The 18615-nt window shown below is 43.8% G+C and overlaps 2 protein-coding genes across 2 annotated transcripts; one reads left to right on the top strand and one right to left on the bottom strand.

Annotated features, from left to right (window-relative positions):
- Nucleotides 1–443: 443 nt before the first annotated feature.
- Nucleotides 444–3394, bottom strand: LOC133908262 (cytochrome P450 CYP72A616-like). Its single transcript, XM_062350262.1, has 5 exons — nucleotides 3088–3394; nucleotides 1882–2102; nucleotides 1528–1775; nucleotides 1056–1428; nucleotides 444–930 (listed from the first exon to the last, which is right to left on the bottom strand). The coding sequence occupies exons 1-5, from the start codon at nucleotides 3392–3394 to the stop codon at nucleotides 505–507; spliced, it is 1575 nt and encodes a 524-aa protein (XP_062206246.1). The 3' UTR covers nucleotides 444–504.
- Nucleotides 3395–9262: 5868 nt separating this feature from the next.
- Nucleotides 9263–12591, top strand: LOC133908261 (cytochrome P450 CYP72A616-like). The gene is made up of 5 exons (XM_062350261.1): nucleotides 9263–9630; nucleotides 10246–10466; nucleotides 10583–10827; nucleotides 11199–11580; nucleotides 11980–12591. The coding sequence occupies exons 1-5, from the start codon at nucleotides 9324–9326 to the stop codon at nucleotides 12403–12405; spliced, it is 1581 nt and encodes a 526-aa protein (XP_062206245.1). The 5' UTR covers nucleotides 9263–9323; the 3' UTR covers nucleotides 12406–12591.
- Nucleotides 12592–18615: the final 6024 nt, after the last annotated feature.

The raw sequence follows: 18615 nt of genomic DNA, 5'->3' as shown, positions 1-18615 counted from the left end.
CGCTCGGCAAAGCGGAGACTTTTGCCGAGTGTCAGATTAGCACTCGGCAAAGCCTTTGCCGAGTGCCCGATAAAGTGCACTCGGCAAAGAGGTCTTTGCCGACAAACTGTTTACCGAGCGCCCTTTGCCGAGTGTAGCACTCGGCAAAGCCTTTGCCGAGTGTATATCGTCCTTTGCCGAGTGCCCGAGGCACTCGGCAAAGAAGCTGTCTCCGGTTGTGTGTGTGGGAAAATGAGAAGACTGACTTTGGGCGAAGCGGATTTGTGGAGGGGAAGGGGATTTTTCGGTAGATTTAGGTTGGAATTGGAGACCTATGGTGTTGGCGGCGGGGTCACAGGAGTCGCGAGGGCACCCCATCCCTCACCGTGAGCATATTATCTAAGCATAATATTTCTCCTGCCATTTATTTCCACGCAAAATTTAGATACACAAAACCACCCAATTACTGGTACAAGTTACAACACTCCGATATCATCTTCGACAACGACCAATGGCATAAGACGATCATAGCCTCTTGAGTATAATTTGCGCGCCATGCTGAGGATGCAGCGTGATGACTGTGTACGGCGCATGTGAGTACGACGGCGACAGCTGGAACTCGAAGCGTTGAAGGATCATGCTCAGCGCCATCTTGGCTTCGAGCAATGCAAAGTTTTGACCGATGCAGATCCGGGGGCCCCAACCGAAGGGGAAGAACGCCGGTTGGTCCTTCGTCGCCTTTGAGATCCCCTCCGCGAACCTCGCTGGCTTGAACTCATGCGCGTCCTTGCCCCACACGTCAGGATTGTGGTGAACCAAGATTATGGGCAGCTCAAGGATCACCCCTGCAGGGTATGTGATGCCTCCGATCTGCATTTCCTTGAACGTCCTTCGGTTTAGCGTTACCGCCGGCGGGTACAGCCTGAGCACCTCGTATAGTATCATCGTCACCTGAATCACAAGGTGAAGCATGGGCATCGTTATCACATAGGAAAGGGTTTGAGGCGAACATACATGTTCTACTAATTTAAAAATTCTGTTGAATCATATGTAGAGGTGTGGAAAACACTACTTGCCGTTTTGAGTCGGCTAAGGCCGTCGAAATTTGGCTTGTCCCTGCCGAACACGCTGAGGACTTCGTCCCTCGCGCGTTCCTGCCACTCAGGGTGCATGCCTAGCACGACGAGCGTCCACGTGAGCAGCACCGATGTGGTTTCCATCCCCGCGAAGTAGAAGAGCTTGCACTCCTCGATCACTTCCTCGGTGGTCATCCTCAGACCGCCTTTCCCGCTGTCCCTGTTCGACTGCAGCAGCAGGCCGAGCAAGTCGTTGCTGCTCGATTCGCCGCTCTCGATTGCGCGCTCCCTCTTTTCGATCATGCCTCTTAGATTCCCTTCGATCTCTCGGTTGATCTCGTTCATCCTCCGGTTGTTTTGTGTCGGGAAGAACCTGCAAGAGGTATACTTAAGAAATGGTATGCTGTCGATGCGCATGCATACGTGCCTTCAAAGAACCGGAGATGTCCGTGACAGATAGGAGGGTGCTCACAGGAATCCTGGGATGTACATATACTGGAAGGCCTTGGTAACTCGCTCTGCTTGCTCTGCTTGGAGTTGGAAGATCCTCCGTCCTTCCATGAAGCTGCTGCCGAACGCCGTGCGGGAGATCACGTCTCCGGTGAGGTTCTGAAACTCCGGCCAGATGTCCAGTTCATATGATCGATCGGAACCAGCAAGTTTACTCTCCCAGTGATCTATCAGCTCGGTGCAGCACGTAGAAAACGCCGGCAGCATGCGCTGAAAATGACTTGAGTAAGCACACATGTGCATGTAGTCGTACTGAACTGAGACTGATTGCTTATAGGGTAGCAGGATTTGATAACTTGAAACTAGGAGTGAGCACCTTAAGCTTTTCAAGATGGAATGCAGGGTTCAGGATCCTCCGGTGCTTTGCCCATTTCTCGCCGTCGTAGCTCGCAAGGCCAAGGGCCAGCAATTTGCCGAGACGTTTGTTCTTGAACTTCTCGAAGTGACCGAACTTGTTAGATAGGATGTCTCTGACCAACTCTGCCTCTGCGATGACCACCCTGGGGATCGGGCCGAACCAAGTGATGCAAATATTGCCTGCAGTTCAATGTTTGTATCGTCAAAGCGATGAAGATTTACAAAGTTCGACACATTTAAAAACTGCATGGGCATGTTTTGGACTTATGACATGTACGTCTACTTTAAAAAAAACGAACATAAGTATTTTATTTTATTTTTATATTTTTTTATATCTAAACCTACAATACTTATTTATAACCTACTTCAACCCTTTGCAAAAATAAAAGAAACATTGTTCGTTTGTCTTTTAAATGCAGTCATGTAAGTAACTTTGTAAAAAATCATGAGCAAATTAGATTAGAACCGTGAGCAATTTAAGAAATAAGTTAACACAATTTAGATTGGATGTTCTATAAAGTTTATGAATAAATTAGAATTATTCAAAGACAATATTAGATTTAGCTGCTACATATTTTGAATAAAAATATAAAATTGCTTATATGCTACTAATTTAAATGTGTTTTGAAGATTTACCATTCTGACCCACCTGTCATTGATACAAGTGGTCTTATGTGTCAGCAAGAGAGGTATGTCATTTTGTCGAAACACATCTACATTAGTGACAACTGGGAAAATCTCCTAAAAAATAAGAACAATTTGCGAATAATTTTGAGCAAATTTTAGAAAAGCAAGTTTGTAAATTTTAGTTTTAAACTTTTGAATATAGGAGACCTCTATTTTGAGGGAATATCAGCAATTTGTTGGCTGGTACTTCTGAACTTGTTTACTAAAAAGTCTGGAGACAGCAATAAGTCGGATATGGAAGAAGGACAAAACTTGCCATGTTAACACCACAAAAAAGTTTGTCACCAACGTGGGCACTTCCGTCCACAAAAACATCCAATAATTCACAACACTTGTCAAACGACGTCAATCTCAATGTTCACGTCGGTAGCAAACATATTCAAGCATAATTCGATAAATCCAACTAAATTCAGTCTAAGATTTTCTATTAATACTAAGCTACTGAACTTTAGGAGATCGTCTGAGACAGTCGACGTACCGTGCTCATTGACAGTGTTGTGGAGATGCGGCATCACGCGGGGGACAACGTCGTGGCACGGAGGCATGGGCCTGGACCGAGCCTCGGCGTTGAGCCGGGCGTTCTCCTTGAGGTCGCCCGCCGGGAAGCGATACGCCGTACCGCCGAGCCCCTGCCGACGGAGCGCCCGGCTGAGCCGCCGCGGCCGCAGCCAGCATCTCTCGGCGGCACGGTAGGCCACCCACGCGCCGAGCAGGGCAAGGAGCCCCTGGAGCAGGCTCCACGGCGACGGCGAAACTACTGCTGCTGCTTCTACGACCTCGTCCATCGGGTTCCTTCCCGATTAGTGTTCTGCTGCGGCAACGGCGACTGTGCAGCGCAGTGGGCTGCGAGCTTAGCAAGTGAGCGGTATAAATAGACATCGAACCGCTTATCAGGAGGCATGCAAGTTTGTATTGGTTAGGTCGTTGGATTGATTTAAAACTAAAAGAATGAATTAAAAATCACTCTTATATAGGAGCGGGACCAAATTCATGACAGTCTAAGCTTCAACCTAAGATCTGGATCTAAATTTTCATTGGATTTTACTTTATAAATGATAATTATTTTTAAATCCAACCCAAACTTGAATAGAACAGCTATGGGCTTGGCCTATGGCAAGTTCTGCCCCTCCCTCGTCTAATTAAGTTAAAAAAAATAAACTAAATAATAATCCTAAACTATTTATTAAGTATCTACTTATATCTCTTCTTATTAGCTTAAGATGTGTCGCCGGCCAGTGATTGGCGTGCTTCGTTGGCGTCACATGTTTTTCTTTTTCTTTTTATTTGTAGGTGTTGTCTATGTTTCCTTGGCGGCCACGGTTGGTTTGTGGAAAAAGATGCACAACACAAGAGACCAGTGGAAGCCAGATTCGCTGTTTGCATCTGTGGCACAAGTTCGCCGAAAAGGCCAACAGGGCTAATCGCGTTGATTAAGACGTTCCTATGTGAGGGCATGCGTTGTTCTCATTTCTCTAGAGTGAATATAAAAGGGGGCACTGAAATAAACTAGTCACATGACGTTTGCAGGTACGCATGCCTGTTAAATAATCTCTGTAAGACCATCTCCAACAGAAACTCTAAAAATTCACACCCTATAATACTATTACAGCATCCTCTATCACTATTACAGTCTCTCCTATTTTTTTTATCTCCAACAGACACCCTATTTCCTACCTTACATTACTCTCTTCCTCCTTTCGGGCCCACACGCATACTCAGTCTACAGGGTTACGGGAGCCTCAAAACCAACGGCAAATTTGCAGGCTGCCTAGTGCTACAGTCGCGTGTCTGCATCACTGTAGAACCGGATGCCTCTTCCGCTGGAGCCGAATGCAGCAGCTGGAAACGGCAAAATCAGAACTACAGGGATGCGGCTTGGATTTCCGGCTCCCGTTGGAGTTGGCCTAAGGCCGTATAAGATTTTGTTGTTGCTTTTTGATATAGTGAAAAAGAGTTTTCAGCCTCTGACCATACAGCGCGCACAACTTGATTCATTGCATATTATTGTTGCGTTACGCGAGCATGTTGCATGGGAAAATAAATAACAAAAAAATGTTGTTGCTTGGGCTTAAGAAATATGGTTGATGATCAATTGATGATTGATGAACACTCTGCCTAGAATTGATTACCTAGGGCATGTTTGATTTGAGCTTAACTTTATCATGTCTAAGTTTAATTATATTATAGATTTTTAGTAACTATTTGGTTGATTGTTATAACTATAACAAGTCATACTTTACTATCATATTAGTCCACATATCATACACTTAATTTTTTACTAACTTTGTCCCATATATAATAAAAAATTTATTAGCCATACTTGGCTAAATTTAGACATGAAAAATATAGTTATAATCTAAATAGATCCTGAACCTAAAAGGGTTATCACGTTTTGGGCCAACATGTATTGTACGCCTTTTTATATAAAACAGATTTTCATCATGATTCTAGTGATATCAATGCTATATGTATTGATATATGTTTTTTTAAAGTACAAGTCGAATGTATGTACTCACTCACATCACACTTATGTGGGTGCGTTCTAGAATAGGTTTAACAAAATTAGAGGTATAACCTTACAGCACGGATACACACTTTGATCATTAAATGTATCCATGTATATATGTATTATTCCTTAAAAAATAAGAGCACATGTGTCGAGTCTAAAACTTAAACCCGAGTGAACATATTTCACTATATGGATCCTAACCGAGTTATGCTATATGTTAACCAAGATACACTTCTCTGTATATGTTGGTGGCATAAAAAAAATGATCAGTAGGATTCTATGACAATTTATATTTCAATTTATGAAAGTAATGAACAGTTGAACACTGACTAAACACTTCGATCTATGTATGGATCACACAATGGCCGTACGTTTTTATCAACATGACATGCAATGCTGCATGGTCTGACTTGGCCTTCTGGGTTCCCAAAAAATCGTAACCGGTTCCGCAGAAACGAAACGAACAAGGAAGCAGTCGCCACATGGTGGGTGTCTATCCTGTACTCCATTTCGGTAGCTTTTGTCCAATCCGGTCGCCGTTAGAGTTTCTTCTCCATGAAGCATTGAAGCTCCTTACGAGCAAGGTATGGCCTGCCGCATAGCTGACCACACAAGAACCTTAAACAAATGGACACAAGGGATCAACTAGACCAGTGACACTTCTATATAACAGGAGCGACCTGACGCATCACCATCTTTCAGTGCCAGTATGTTCGCGATGGGAGCCATTTCGGCGACGCACCGTGCAGCGTGCTTGAAGCCTGCTTTGGTCTTCACCGAAGCATCAAGTGTCCACGGAGGCAGGGGTGTACAGCCATACATGCAGGGCAGGACAAGAGCTTTTACGCAAGCGCTTTCGTCATCTCATCTCAACCTCACCTGACAAGTATGACTCTATTGCACGCCTTCAGATGGCCCTGCCGGCCCGTGACGCAGTGCGTGACTCCTTCGCACCAGCTAAATTATTTTATACTTGTGGCCCGCGTATTTGCGGGTAATACTACTGCCCTGATCATCGATCGAGATCACCTAGCTCTGGTCTCCCCGATGGCATCATACTTGGTACGATTGAAGTTTATCGTTTTTTTAAGCGGTTTTTCTGAAAGCGGTTTATGGTTTTTGTTTATTGGCTTTTATAAGAAATGAGAAATCAAGTTGAAATGTGTCTTGATTTATTTGTGATGAATGATTGATATTATCATTTATTTGGTTTGATTATCTTCGGTTTTGCATGAGCTTTGATGTGATTTGAATTGATTTTGGATTTTATTTGAGCATATTGATTATGGATTAATTGGAATTGGAATTGGAATTGGAATTGGAGTTGGAGATATTCTTGTCTCATGGTGTGCAGATGATGGATGTAACTTGGCGGTCGACGGTAGGATGATCGGGCAAAGCGGAGTGCTTGTTGCCAGATGATTAAGGAGGTTGGACGGAGTCAAGGGTGATCCTAGCTGGACACGTGAAGCTCAAGTAAAGTATTGAAGGCGGATGGAGACGGCGTGTTGACAAAGTCAAGCGAAAGGGATGCCGGTACAAGTGACTAAGCGGCTCGAGGGATCGGGAGTGAGAGAAGCTTACCGGCGGTCAGAATCGTATGACAGAGTACACGCATCAACATCAAAGCACTTGCTTAAGATGTAAGCAAGGCGGTGAGTCACGTTTTGAGAAGCGTGTAGGCGGTTTCACGGTTTGATCTCAAAACTGTGGGAGGACTGGAGTAGTACGTGGCACCATCGCGAAGCTTACGTCGAGGCGAAGTTAAGTCGTGAAGGCGCCGCCGCCGTCCGATGAATGGAGAAGAAAATTGACCAAAATATCCTCGGTGGTAGGTAGGAGTGTACTATAAGAGATGTGTATTTTGGGAAAAAGCTAGTAAACTTAGGGGTTAAGTTTCATTGACCTATAAATAGCGAGGTAGGGCTATGAGAGAGTTTGAATCAGCCATTTGAGCCCCTTATGCCACCCATATAAGAGCCTTGTGTTAGGATTTTAGTAGAGAGGAAGATGAGTGCGTAGCCTATGTATTATGTGAGAGTTTTGTGAGAAATTTTTTTTAATCCGTTTAAAATAGGGATGATCCCTGCTGCAATGAAGTTTATTTTTCTTCATGTTATTGTGCTCACCTCCTTCTAGTTTTCCTCTATTGGTTCCCTTGCAAGTTTGCATATTTTCGGTGTTTCTTTGTGATTTTCGTTTTGGTTTTTGAGCTGAATTTTCAGCACCTTGGGAGGTTGCTCTTCTTATTGTTAGAGGTATAAAAATTCACATACGAGTGTACACTCATGGGTTTTGAGTACCTTTGCCTCTAGATCATCAACTTGGAGAGGTTCCTTGCTCGGTGATCTTTTCTTTCAGCTGTAGTTTTTCACCTTCGCAGAGTTGTTCTTCTGAATGCTAGTGACTTAAACACTCATATACTCATATATTTGAGCAGGTCTTGAGTCCCTTTGCCATTAGACTATCATCTTGAAAGATAACCTTATCCGATAACCATTTTCTCTAGTTTATTTGAAAGTTGCGAGTTTTTTACACAAAGACATATAGAATGGTCTTGAATGTAATCTATGATTCATATTCCATCCGTGGAGTCATGTTGCCATGAAGCTAATCTTCTTGCTTTGTCTTTTTTATTCTTTTGCTTCCGCTCGAGTGTTTTGAGGTGCGTTGAGTGAGAAATAGGAAAATACCATCTATTTCAAAAGAAATTTGTTGAGGCACCTATTCACCCCCTCTAGTCGCTATTCTCAATGCCGGTTCGATCCACAAACCGACACTGATAGTGATTTTCAGTGCCGGTTCCATACCCGGCACTGATAGTCACGAACTATCAGTGTCGAATAATCAGTGTCAGGTTAAAACCGGCACTAATAAGGTTTTGTAATTGACACTATTCACCTGTTTTGCAGTAATGACTAGATATGAAATATAGTTTTATTTGTCGTACAACTACACAAACTATGGCTACAATTAATATGTGGCGTTGTAATTATCTTGGCTCAACCAAATAAGCAACATCAATCATTGCTTTTTTCTCTCTCAAATAATGACAGAGTTTAGGATTATATTTTATCCTAGATATGATTTGAGTATTATTGTATTGTGTAGGTTCTAATCTTTTCTCATTAATGGTAACCTCTAGATTGAACATCTAATCATCACAGTGAAAGCCTTAGGATAGACATGAGCCTATAGATGTCTCTAGCTTGATGATGGCTTGGTGCAGAATAGCTGCGATTAAGTCAAACTCTCCTAGTCAATTATATAGTGTTGTATGGAGTGAGATCGTAACCAATATGGTAGTTACGCCTCCGATCAGAGCGCTTACGTGAGGGACGTAGTCCCCTTAGAACTCGATCTCCAGTTAAATTATGTGAGTGAAGCCGAGATCAATTTTAACTTAATGTATACTCTATACCTCACCTACTATTTTTAGATACAGAGATAAGTTGGCGTTAGTTAGGAGCTCACCATTGTTTTTCAAGGTATCATAGATATACTTAAAAGGTGTTACTTTTAAATTAAGAGTATGTTGCAATATAATCTTTTGAAAGATCAAGTTGTGTGCATATCAATGGTTGAATGGGACCATTTTTTTACTCCGAAAAATCGTCCTAAGTACAAAGTTTGATCTACCCACCGGTTGTGTCCACCACCCCACAGGGAGTACTGCTAGCTCTCGATCAGTCGTCATCGTGAGCGTGCATGCGCCGATTAGATTAGATTTCCCCCTTTTTTTTTATACATGCACCACATCTAACCTTGCAAAACCTTAAAAGAATAAAATTTACGAATAAAATTTGAGAAAGTGGGGTGATGTTTTTTCCAAACCACACCAATTGTGATTTTGGTCCCGTAAATGAAATCCAAAACCTGGCGAAACCATCTAGTTGTAACTACTATTTTATGAATAATAATAGCAGCAATAATAAACACAAAGATCATTTTTAACATACATGTTTTAGTTTTAGACTAAAGATGTGTAAATTCGAAGAAGTTTATGAAGTACGTAACATTTATGAATTTCGCAAAAAGAAAATAATCTTTATGAATTTTGTTTTCAAACCCACGGAAACTCAAGTACAAAAGGTGAAGTAGCCAAAATGCAGACGTGTCGGCCCAGCCGTCCTATATTTAAGCGGAGTACATCACCTGCTCCCTTCTCTGCTTTTCTGTTCCTATTCCACTGCACCACGAAGCCAATGGCGACCCGAGCTCTGCTCATGCTGCGGGAGGCCTCGCCGTGGGCCCTGGCTGGCGCGGCGGCGGCCGCGGCGATGCTGTGGCTGGCGGCCTGGACGCTGGAATGGGCATGGTGGACGCCGCGGCGGCTGGACCGGGCCCTGCGGGCCCAGGGCCTCAAGGGCACCAGGTACCGCCTCTTCACCGGCGACCTGAGGGAAAACGCTCGGATCAACCGGGAGGCTCGCACGAAGCCGCTACCGCTCGGCTGCCACGACATCGCCCCCCGCGTGCAGCCCATGCTCCACAACTCCATGAAGGAATACGGTAACTTCTATCCACTCCAATCATTGCCCCCATCCAAAGTTTATTCCTTTCGTCTCCGTTTTTGTTATGCCAAAATTGGTAGCTTTGGTATTGAGGCAACATGATTTGTTGCGACCCTTACGATATGTTCGTCGTGAACTCCGAAAAGGGGCACACATAAGTTACGGAGTAGATTGGAAGTTCAGTAATCAGAACGTGATGTAATGTTGGGGATTAGCCTGGGTTACAGACTTAGCAGAACAATCATCTAGGTCACGTGATTCTGTTACCATGCCCAAAATAGCTAGATTGTATGGCTAAACAGGTTGAGAAAAGGAGCTGCAATTATTTCCCCTCATATCAACTAGCGCGCAGTATGTTCTGAAAAGAATACAGGGATACTTGTGTGCGTGTACTAGACACTTGACAGGGCCAACATGTTCTGAAAAGAATACAGGGATACTTGTGTGCGTGTACTAGACACTTAACAGGGCCAACTATCCATTTAGAGCATGCGCTTTGATTGCAAGTAACAAAATTATCGATTATGATATCCTGTGACAACCACCTCCTAAGAAAATGCTTTGGATGCAGCCAGCTAGTCTTCTTACTTAAAAATTTTAAACTCTAATGCAGGGAAAATGTCATTCACTTGGTTTGGTCCGACGCCAAGGGTGATGGTTTCAGACCCGGAATTAGTGAGGGAGATTTTGTCTAACAAGTTTGGCCACTTTGGTAAACCAAAGAGTAGCCGTATCGGAAAGTTGCTAGCCAATGGGGTTGTAAGTCATGAAGGCGAGAAATGGGCAAAGCATAGGAGGATTCTCAATCCTGCCTTCCATCTTGAGAAGATAAAGGTATTTGTTTGCTGCTTTCTCTTTAGATGACTTTCTTTTTCTCAATTCAAATTGCAGCATGTCGTATATTGGATAATGCGCTCCATAGTAGACTAATGATGATGTTTCATTCACAGCGGATGCTGCCAGTATTTTCTACCTGTTCTGTCGAAATGATTACTAGATGGGAGAATTCGATGCTTTCTGAGGGATCTTCTGAGATAGACGTCTGGCCTGAGTTCCAGAATCTTACTGGAGATGTTATCTCAAGAACCGCGTTTGGTAGCAGCTATCAGGAGGGGATGAAAATTTTCCAGCTGCAAGGAGAACTAGCTGAACGTTTTATACAATCTGTCCAAACAATATTTATCCCAGGATATTGGTTTGTTCTTTTTCCTCTAATTAGGAGAGAAATTTTATACATGTGAAGTCACATGTCCAAGCATTTGTCAAGCGCCTACATGTTTCTACATATGAATATTTTAGTAATTACTCCTATCCATGTTTTTGTAACCTTATATCAATTCTAGTTGAGGGCGAGGTACAGAATGATGTTTTTCCGTGCAAGAATATTTTGAGCACTATTAACATTTTAACTACTCCTAAAATTCATTGCTCAAGTGTTGTAGGGAGAGAAAAGACTGGATAAAAGAAATCAGCATAAGAGAATGCAATTGTTCTCCTTTCCGTAGCCGCAGTTTTGTGGTAGCAATTATGAATTTGTTCTGTAGTAACACTGTTGAACATATGCAGGTTCTTGCCCACCAAAAATAACAGAAGGATGAGAGAAATTGATCGAGAGATCCGCAAAATTCTGCATGGAATAATTGGCAAAAGAGAGAAGGCTATTAAAAATGGCGAAAGAAGTACTAACAATGATCTGCTGGGCTTATTACTGGAGTCAAACATGAGGCAATCAAATGGGAATGCGAATCTAGGAATGGCAACAGAAGATGTGATTGAGGAATGCAAGTTATTTTACTTCGCAGGTATGGAGACAACATCTGTCATGCTTACTTGGACGTTCATCGTGCTAAGCATGCACCCAGAGTGGCAAGAGCGGGCAAGAGAAGAAGTGTTGAGCCACTTTGGAAGAGCTAGACCAGATTTTGATAGCTTGAGCCGTCTGAAGATTGTAAGTACAAAATCAATGTTATATTTTATCGTGAAATTTAAAAGTTGCATCTAATTTCTTTGTTAAATGGAAACTAAATAAAGTAGGATTTAGTAGATAAGTTTTGAAATGCTTTATTTTCATTCAATTAGACGCTAGCTAATAATCCTGAGCTTGTGATTCTGGTGGAAAACTACTGGTTTACTTTACTTCTAAAATGGTTGGGGTTAAATCGTAGATATGCTAACATTGATACCTTGAATCCATGTGAATCTGTGAATATGCTGCCGAAACATGGTGGAGAGAACTCACCGATCATTGTTAAATTGGAACCTTTTTAGGGAATAAATAGGAAAGCTTGTGTTTTTTCATGTCGTATAACTGCGGCAACAATCTTGAACTTGTTTTATGTATGCTCAGGTAACCATGATTCTATACGAGGTCCTAAGGCTATACCCACCGGTGACTTTTATAACCAGGAGGACATACAAGGAAATGGAGCTCGGTGGCATCAACTATCCTGCAGGAGTGAACCTTCTGCTGCCCATGCTCTTCATTCACCATGATCGCAACGTCTGGGGGAAAGACGCAAGCGAGTTCAATCCGGAGAGGTTCGCGGACGGCATCTCCAACGCGACCAAGTATCAGGCCGCCTTCTTTCCATTCGGCGGGGGTCCCAGGATCTGCATCGGCCAGAACTTCGCACTGCTGGAAGCAAAGATGGCGCTGTGCACCATCCTCCAGCGCTTCTCCTTTGAGCTCTCGCCGTCCTACACCCACGCGCCTTACACCGTCTTAACCCTGCACCCCCAACACGGTGCTCAGATCAAGTTGAGGAAGCTCTGAACATTCTGCTCATGTTGGCCTGAAACGTATATATACAACAGAATAGTGATTTTACATGTTCTATGTAGTTTAGATTTTGAGCTTTGAAATGAGTAAAGGGAGATTGTGTACGAACGGAGAAGTTGCACGTTGTGGCCATCACGTCGCTAATTAATTCGTCTACTAATAAAAATTCAGTTCAGATCAGTCCTCCCTCTATTTTTGTGAATCAAGACAAGGAGGATGCGCTGGCTGCTGCCGCTATTTATGCCGTCCAAATGAATTTTTGAAGGAGCCTACTTCGCTCCAACCGCGGTGGTTCATTATTTGGCAAAGGAGGCAGCCATGGCGAGGCTTGCTGTGAACCAGGATCAAATATGAGGTGTTGCTCTTTTTCTTTTGTTGACTAAGTTGTTCTTTTATCTCTTTGTTATCGTGCTTACGATCCTGTAGTTATCTCAGTCCCAGCCGGTGAGGCTGGCTTGTGTGTGTTTTGATCTCTCGTATTATAATGAATGGCAGAGCTCTGCCGAATTTTAGGTCTGCGCAAGAGAAGAATCAAGAAGGAAGAAGCTGTTGGAACTGATGTTCCAAATAAGGTAAACCTTCGTTTATAGAGAAAGTCGAAGGGTTTTTAAGGAGATATGTGTTTTGGGTAAACTGTCTCAATTAATTGCTCCCGTCTCGGATAAGTATGATCCTATTTATAGCCTGTACTTAATCACTTCACGCAGAGTTTACAGTTTTTTTGTCCCTTTACCTACTACATTCTTAAAATATTCGGGAATATTATGGTACAATCAAGCGTATTTACATAATTACAACTCTGTCCCGGACAGTTAAAGCGTGCCTCGACGTCCAGTCACGGTCTTCGGTAACCCCGAGATTCCGCCGAAGGCTTCTCAGCTATCAGCCCGGAGGTTCACCACGGGCTTCGCTTATTCCCTTCGGCGCTATGAGTTGATTCTCGGTCCCAGTCCGAAGACGTGCCGCTACCTTCGCTCATTCCGATCAGCAAAATTACCAGTGTAGTCTTTGGCTTCTGACCAAAGGCCTGCTGTCGCCTTCGTCGATGCGGATAGCCAGGACCGCGAGCACATCTCGAGTCTTCGATCGAAGGTACTTCGCGATCTTCGTCTGTATTCTCTGAAATAACCCTGTAATCATCCGAATACGTAACCATCGATAGACTTTGAGTTATCCTATGAAAGTGGAGGACGAGAGATCACCCCAACAGAAATTATGGCGCCAATAAAATATGTTCTTGTTGGTTCCTCTTTATACTGGCAGTACGAATTCTTTTCTGCTGCCTGTACTCACGTCATATGCTAATAGTTGAGTCCAAATTGTTATTCTTTATGTTCTAGTCAATTTGCTACTTAATAACAGATGTCACCGTATACGTCCGTGGCTCCGTGCTTGGGCCCTAAGAAATCCGAGCATTGTTGTTGGACAGCCAATTGAACAGGACAGAAGCAACACCTTCGAAGCTGACACGGCCACACAGGAGTTTCAATGGCTGGAAAGGGAAGTACTTGACGTGCCCGTATCCACGACGACAATTCTATCGGTGGCTCAAGAGTGCACGTATGGCATGTGCTGATGTACACCTGGGGCCCCTTGGTTTTACAATGGATATCTTCGCAGACTTGTGTCCATACGATTTGGTTCTAGAAGACTAGAGAGCTTGCTAATCGTGTCAATCTCTTTCTTCATGTTTCGAGACCATCCGTGTGAAGCTCAATTTCCCAAATTTAGAATTGTACTTTGCGTGGTCGTATAAAAGAGTTGCATATCTCCGAAAGTGGAGTAAATTTAGCTCATTTATTATGTTGTTTAAATGATTTAATATTTTTTTCAATGCTTTTGTTGGAAAATATAGTAAATTTCTCAAGTTTATTTTTGTAAATAAAAAGTTTTGTATCCTTAACTATGGTTATATCATCATGAATTTCTTAGAGCATTTCCTATATCACATGAGTGGTCTCAAATTTGCAAATACAATTAAACTCACTAAGATCTAAAGCACCATAAAAAATATTCATATCTTGAGCATTATTCCTATTTTCAACGGTAAAATTAGTAGGATCAAAATTTACATAATTCTTATCCACTATATCCCATAATTTATTGTCTATAGCCTTAAGATATACAGTCATTATAGCCTTCTAATAGGTATAGTTTGACCCCTTAAAAAACGGAGGCTTCCCGACATTGACATGAGTGTCACTGACCATAATCCTACTCTAGGATGGTTAAATCCGCTATAAAAAGGGGTCCTAGACTCTGATACCATTTGTAGAATCTAAGATACTAATTAGAGGGGTTAAATAAATGGTTTTTAAAACTAATTACTAAGCGATCAACGAAACTTACGGAAACAAACAAAAAATCACTAGAGCAATATGAAAACAACTAAGAGCTATATCAAGGTTTGCAATCCTAGAGTGACATGCAACAATCTAATAGACAGATAAATTACATAAAGTAAATTACATAAAAGTAAATGGCTCAAAGGATGACACACAAAATTTATCCCATGGTATCGGTGATTTGCCAAAATACGAATTAGGGGCCAGATGCTTCAGTGCCCTTCCTTAGCACCGTCGCTAGAGCGCCGCGCTCTGCTCTCACCGCATCACCATCCCATCGCTATGAGCATTGGCCACCCTTGGTGAGCACCGTGCCCATCTCCCTATACTCTTCTTTCCATGTTGGTCTGGCCTCCACCGCATCGATAGCTCATGTCACCAGCACACACCGTCGAGCCAAGCTCCACCCAGCCTCAAGCCACCGATGCCGCTCCACCGTGCATAGCCATGCGTGCCACGCTGCCTCCAAGCGCACTACCACAGAGCATGCCACCATGCGCACCGCCGTTGTGTGCGTGTAGCCACTCCATGCCATCACGCAGCATCATGCCATCCCGAGCGCCGCTGACCCGTGTCGTCGCTCACTAGCACGTGTAGCCACGCCACACCACACTGTTGCGCGCGTAGCCGGGAGAGTGCCGTCCCGACCACCCCGGTCTCCCTTTCCCTCGATCCTGCATGCGCAAGAAGAAGCCCGTCGGACTTCACCATGGCTAACCTCTCTCTTTCCATCCTCTCTCTTCCCTGGTTCCCTCCCTCTGGTTTTGCCCCTCTCTTTCGCCGTCGACGAGCTTAGCCAATCGCCCTCCAGCCTCCTCCTCTCCCGGTCGCCCCTCTCTAGCTCTTCTCTCTCCCTTCGAGCTGCACACACAGAGCCACCCCCTCCCTTATCTCCTACACATGGGCCCCACTATCCAGCCTCACTCCAGTGAGAGCCACCGACACACGGGCTCTACCGACCGAATGAGCCCTTTGGTCCACTAGCCTCGGATCCATGGTGGACCGCACACCTGAACTCCCTCCAGTCCACCAAGCCATGGATCGAGTCCACCACACAGTGCGGACACCAGTCCATAGCTCCAGTCCACCGTGAAGCACCCTCACAACTCACAAGTCCCGTGGACCAAGTCTGCAAAATAGTGCCCCTTTTTTTCTAGGATTTTCTTTCCGACAAAACTTCCGATAGCCATATCTTCTCCGTTTTAACTCCAATTTTCGCGATTCTTTCGTCGATATTCCTCTAAAATCATAATCTATCTCCATGACAAATTATTAACTTTTGAAGCTCTTTTTATTTTCTCGTCCGGTATTTATTCACACAGCATTTAACCTAGAATTAGATGTCATTTTTTATTAAATAAAGTTGAGTTTAGCTAATTCAATAACCATGTTTAGGTTATAATGGTGGTTTAGTTGGATATGTTAACATATCTTAAGTATAGGTTTAATCCTTATGTTAATTAAAGAATAGTTTTTAGAATAACTAAAGAATTAATCTTTTAATTAAACGTTTAGAATAGATTGTTACTTCATGCTATAGGCTATACATTAATCTTAGTATACTTTATGTAATAAGTTAACCAATGTATCTGCTAGATAAATAAGTACCAGTCTTTAGAATATAATAGAATAATTTAACGTTAGTAATTAATTACCCTTTTAATAAGCAATAATTAGATTTAAAGAATAGTTTAATCTAATTAATTACTTACATAAATGATTTTATGATAGAAATAAAATATAGCTTAATTAGAGTGGCATTTAGTGCTATAGGTTATTAAGAATAATTACTAGATAACCTTGGATTAGTGCTATAGGTTAGATTAATTAATCACGACACTTAAGCACGTATAGTTTTAACCACCTAGAGTTATACTTACTATATATACATGCTCACTTGCATATTGACGTAAGTATGACACATACATATACACACGTGCACTCACCTACACGTAGAAACCCTAATTGTTGCTTCTAACAGTTAATCTATTAGACGCTCACCTAGTTAATCATGACTTGTTTTGCTTTCTCTTAAGTCAACAAAACAAATAGGTTAAGAACTTGACCTAGCTTCACTAGATAACCCCGCTAGGCTCCATACGTCAGTTTTGGTTAGCGAAGGGTTGTCAATCGTCTTTTAGCTAGGTTAGCTTTCATCGTTTCCCCGTCACTCTTCTTTCGCTTTGTTATTCCTTGGTTTTGTTCTGGTGTTTCGTTGCTTAGTTGTCGTGCACTTTTCATTATTAATCTGCGTAGGCTAAAAAATTTACCTTTATCAAGGCAAGTCCTATCTCCTTGATCATTTTGAACCCATGTTTTCAATAATCTTATTGATCAACTTAAAACATGACTTATTATCGCATGTGCTATGTATTACGCTTTTCAACTGTTTGCAGTAGTTAAATCCTGTCAAATAATCGCCATACCTTAATGTCTTATCTAGAATACATATCACCCTAGGACTTACTTGTCGTTATCAATATTAACGTCGAACGACGTCATGATATCTAGCATGTTTAGGATGAAATACACCTCTTCGGAGATGTCGCTATGGAATACGTCTCTTCGGAGATATCACTTAACTGTTTAATCAATTCAACTCAGATGCAATGTGTCGGTGAATCAGGAACCAGGGGTCCCCGAATCCCGAGGCCAGGCCAGCAATCCGCCACGTGGCGCCATCCCGCGGGGTCACCTCCGCAAGGTAAAAAAGACTAAGTCCCGGGAGAGGGCGCTCGGGGCCACAGTCAGTGGTCCCCGAGTACCCGGGTTCCCCAATGATCTGCGAAGACTAAGTGACGGGAAGAAAGTGCTCGGGGAGGTAAACAGTGACCCCGGAGCACCCAAGTCCCCCGACGACCAGGAGAACCAAGTACCGGGAGGGGTGTGCCCGGGGCTGCGAGCAGTAGCCCCCCGGGCACCCGAGTACCCCGAGGACCCACTGAAGGAAGTTTCGGGAGAGAGTACTCGGGGCTGCGAGCAGCGGGCCCTGAGCACACAGTACCCCGAGGATCCGTACAAGCATGCCCGGGAGAGAGTGCTCGGGGAGGTGAACAGTGATCCCCGAGCACTCGGTTCCCCGACGACCCAGGAAGCCCCTCCGTCAGTGGCCCCCACAGGGGTCCAGCGATGAGGTGTCAGCCAGTGAAAGGCCCGAGGCTGCATTTAAGAGCGCGCATGGCCTGTCACCTCCAACTGCTCCTGCCACGCTCGGTGTCAGTTCTTGCCATATTCTGGCAGAAGGGCGTTGGGACATTAAATGCACGGGTCCCATCCCGTGCCATCCGACGCGCCTCGGGATAACGTTGCAAGGCCCGAGGTGTTCTGTCTGCTGTGCTGCTATGGCAGGCGAACAAGACAGGGCGGGCACGCCGGGCCGTTCTGTGGCTGCCCGGTGGGCCCTCTCCATGGCGCCCGTTGCCAGTGCCATCATGACGACTGATGACCGGGCGCGGGGCGCGTTTTCAACCCCCGTCACTTCGCATAGAGGCTATGATGACTCCCTTTCCATTTATGGTGCCTTGGAACTCGTGCCCTCCCATTCGGGGCACGCTACCGCCAGTGGGTATTTAAAGCAGCCGGCAGCACGGACAAAGAAAAGCGAAAGAAGTCTGGGAACTCTTGAAAGCTCGGCAAGATCTGCACGGTTGAAGAAGTTAAGGAAGTAGAGAAGCGAGAAGTCCAAGAGCACCCAAAGCCAATAGATACACATAGACCGAAGAACAAAGAGCCCCAGGCTCTAGGATAGACATACATTCTTGTAACTAGCACATTTCTGAGAGACATTCTTAGGATATTTATAGTATCCACGCAGGAGTAGGGTGTTACGCCCCCATGCGGCCCGAACCTGTTTAAACCC

This window comes from Phragmites australis, chromosome 2 (genome assembly GCF_958298935.1).
Source record: "Phragmites australis chromosome 2, lpPhrAust1.1, whole genome shotgun sequence".
Lineage (NCBI taxonomy): Eukaryota > Viridiplantae > Streptophyta > Magnoliopsida > Poales > Poaceae > Phragmites > Phragmites australis.
Note: the sequence above shows the minus strand (reverse complement) of the source record. Positions and strands in the feature narration are given on the sequence as shown.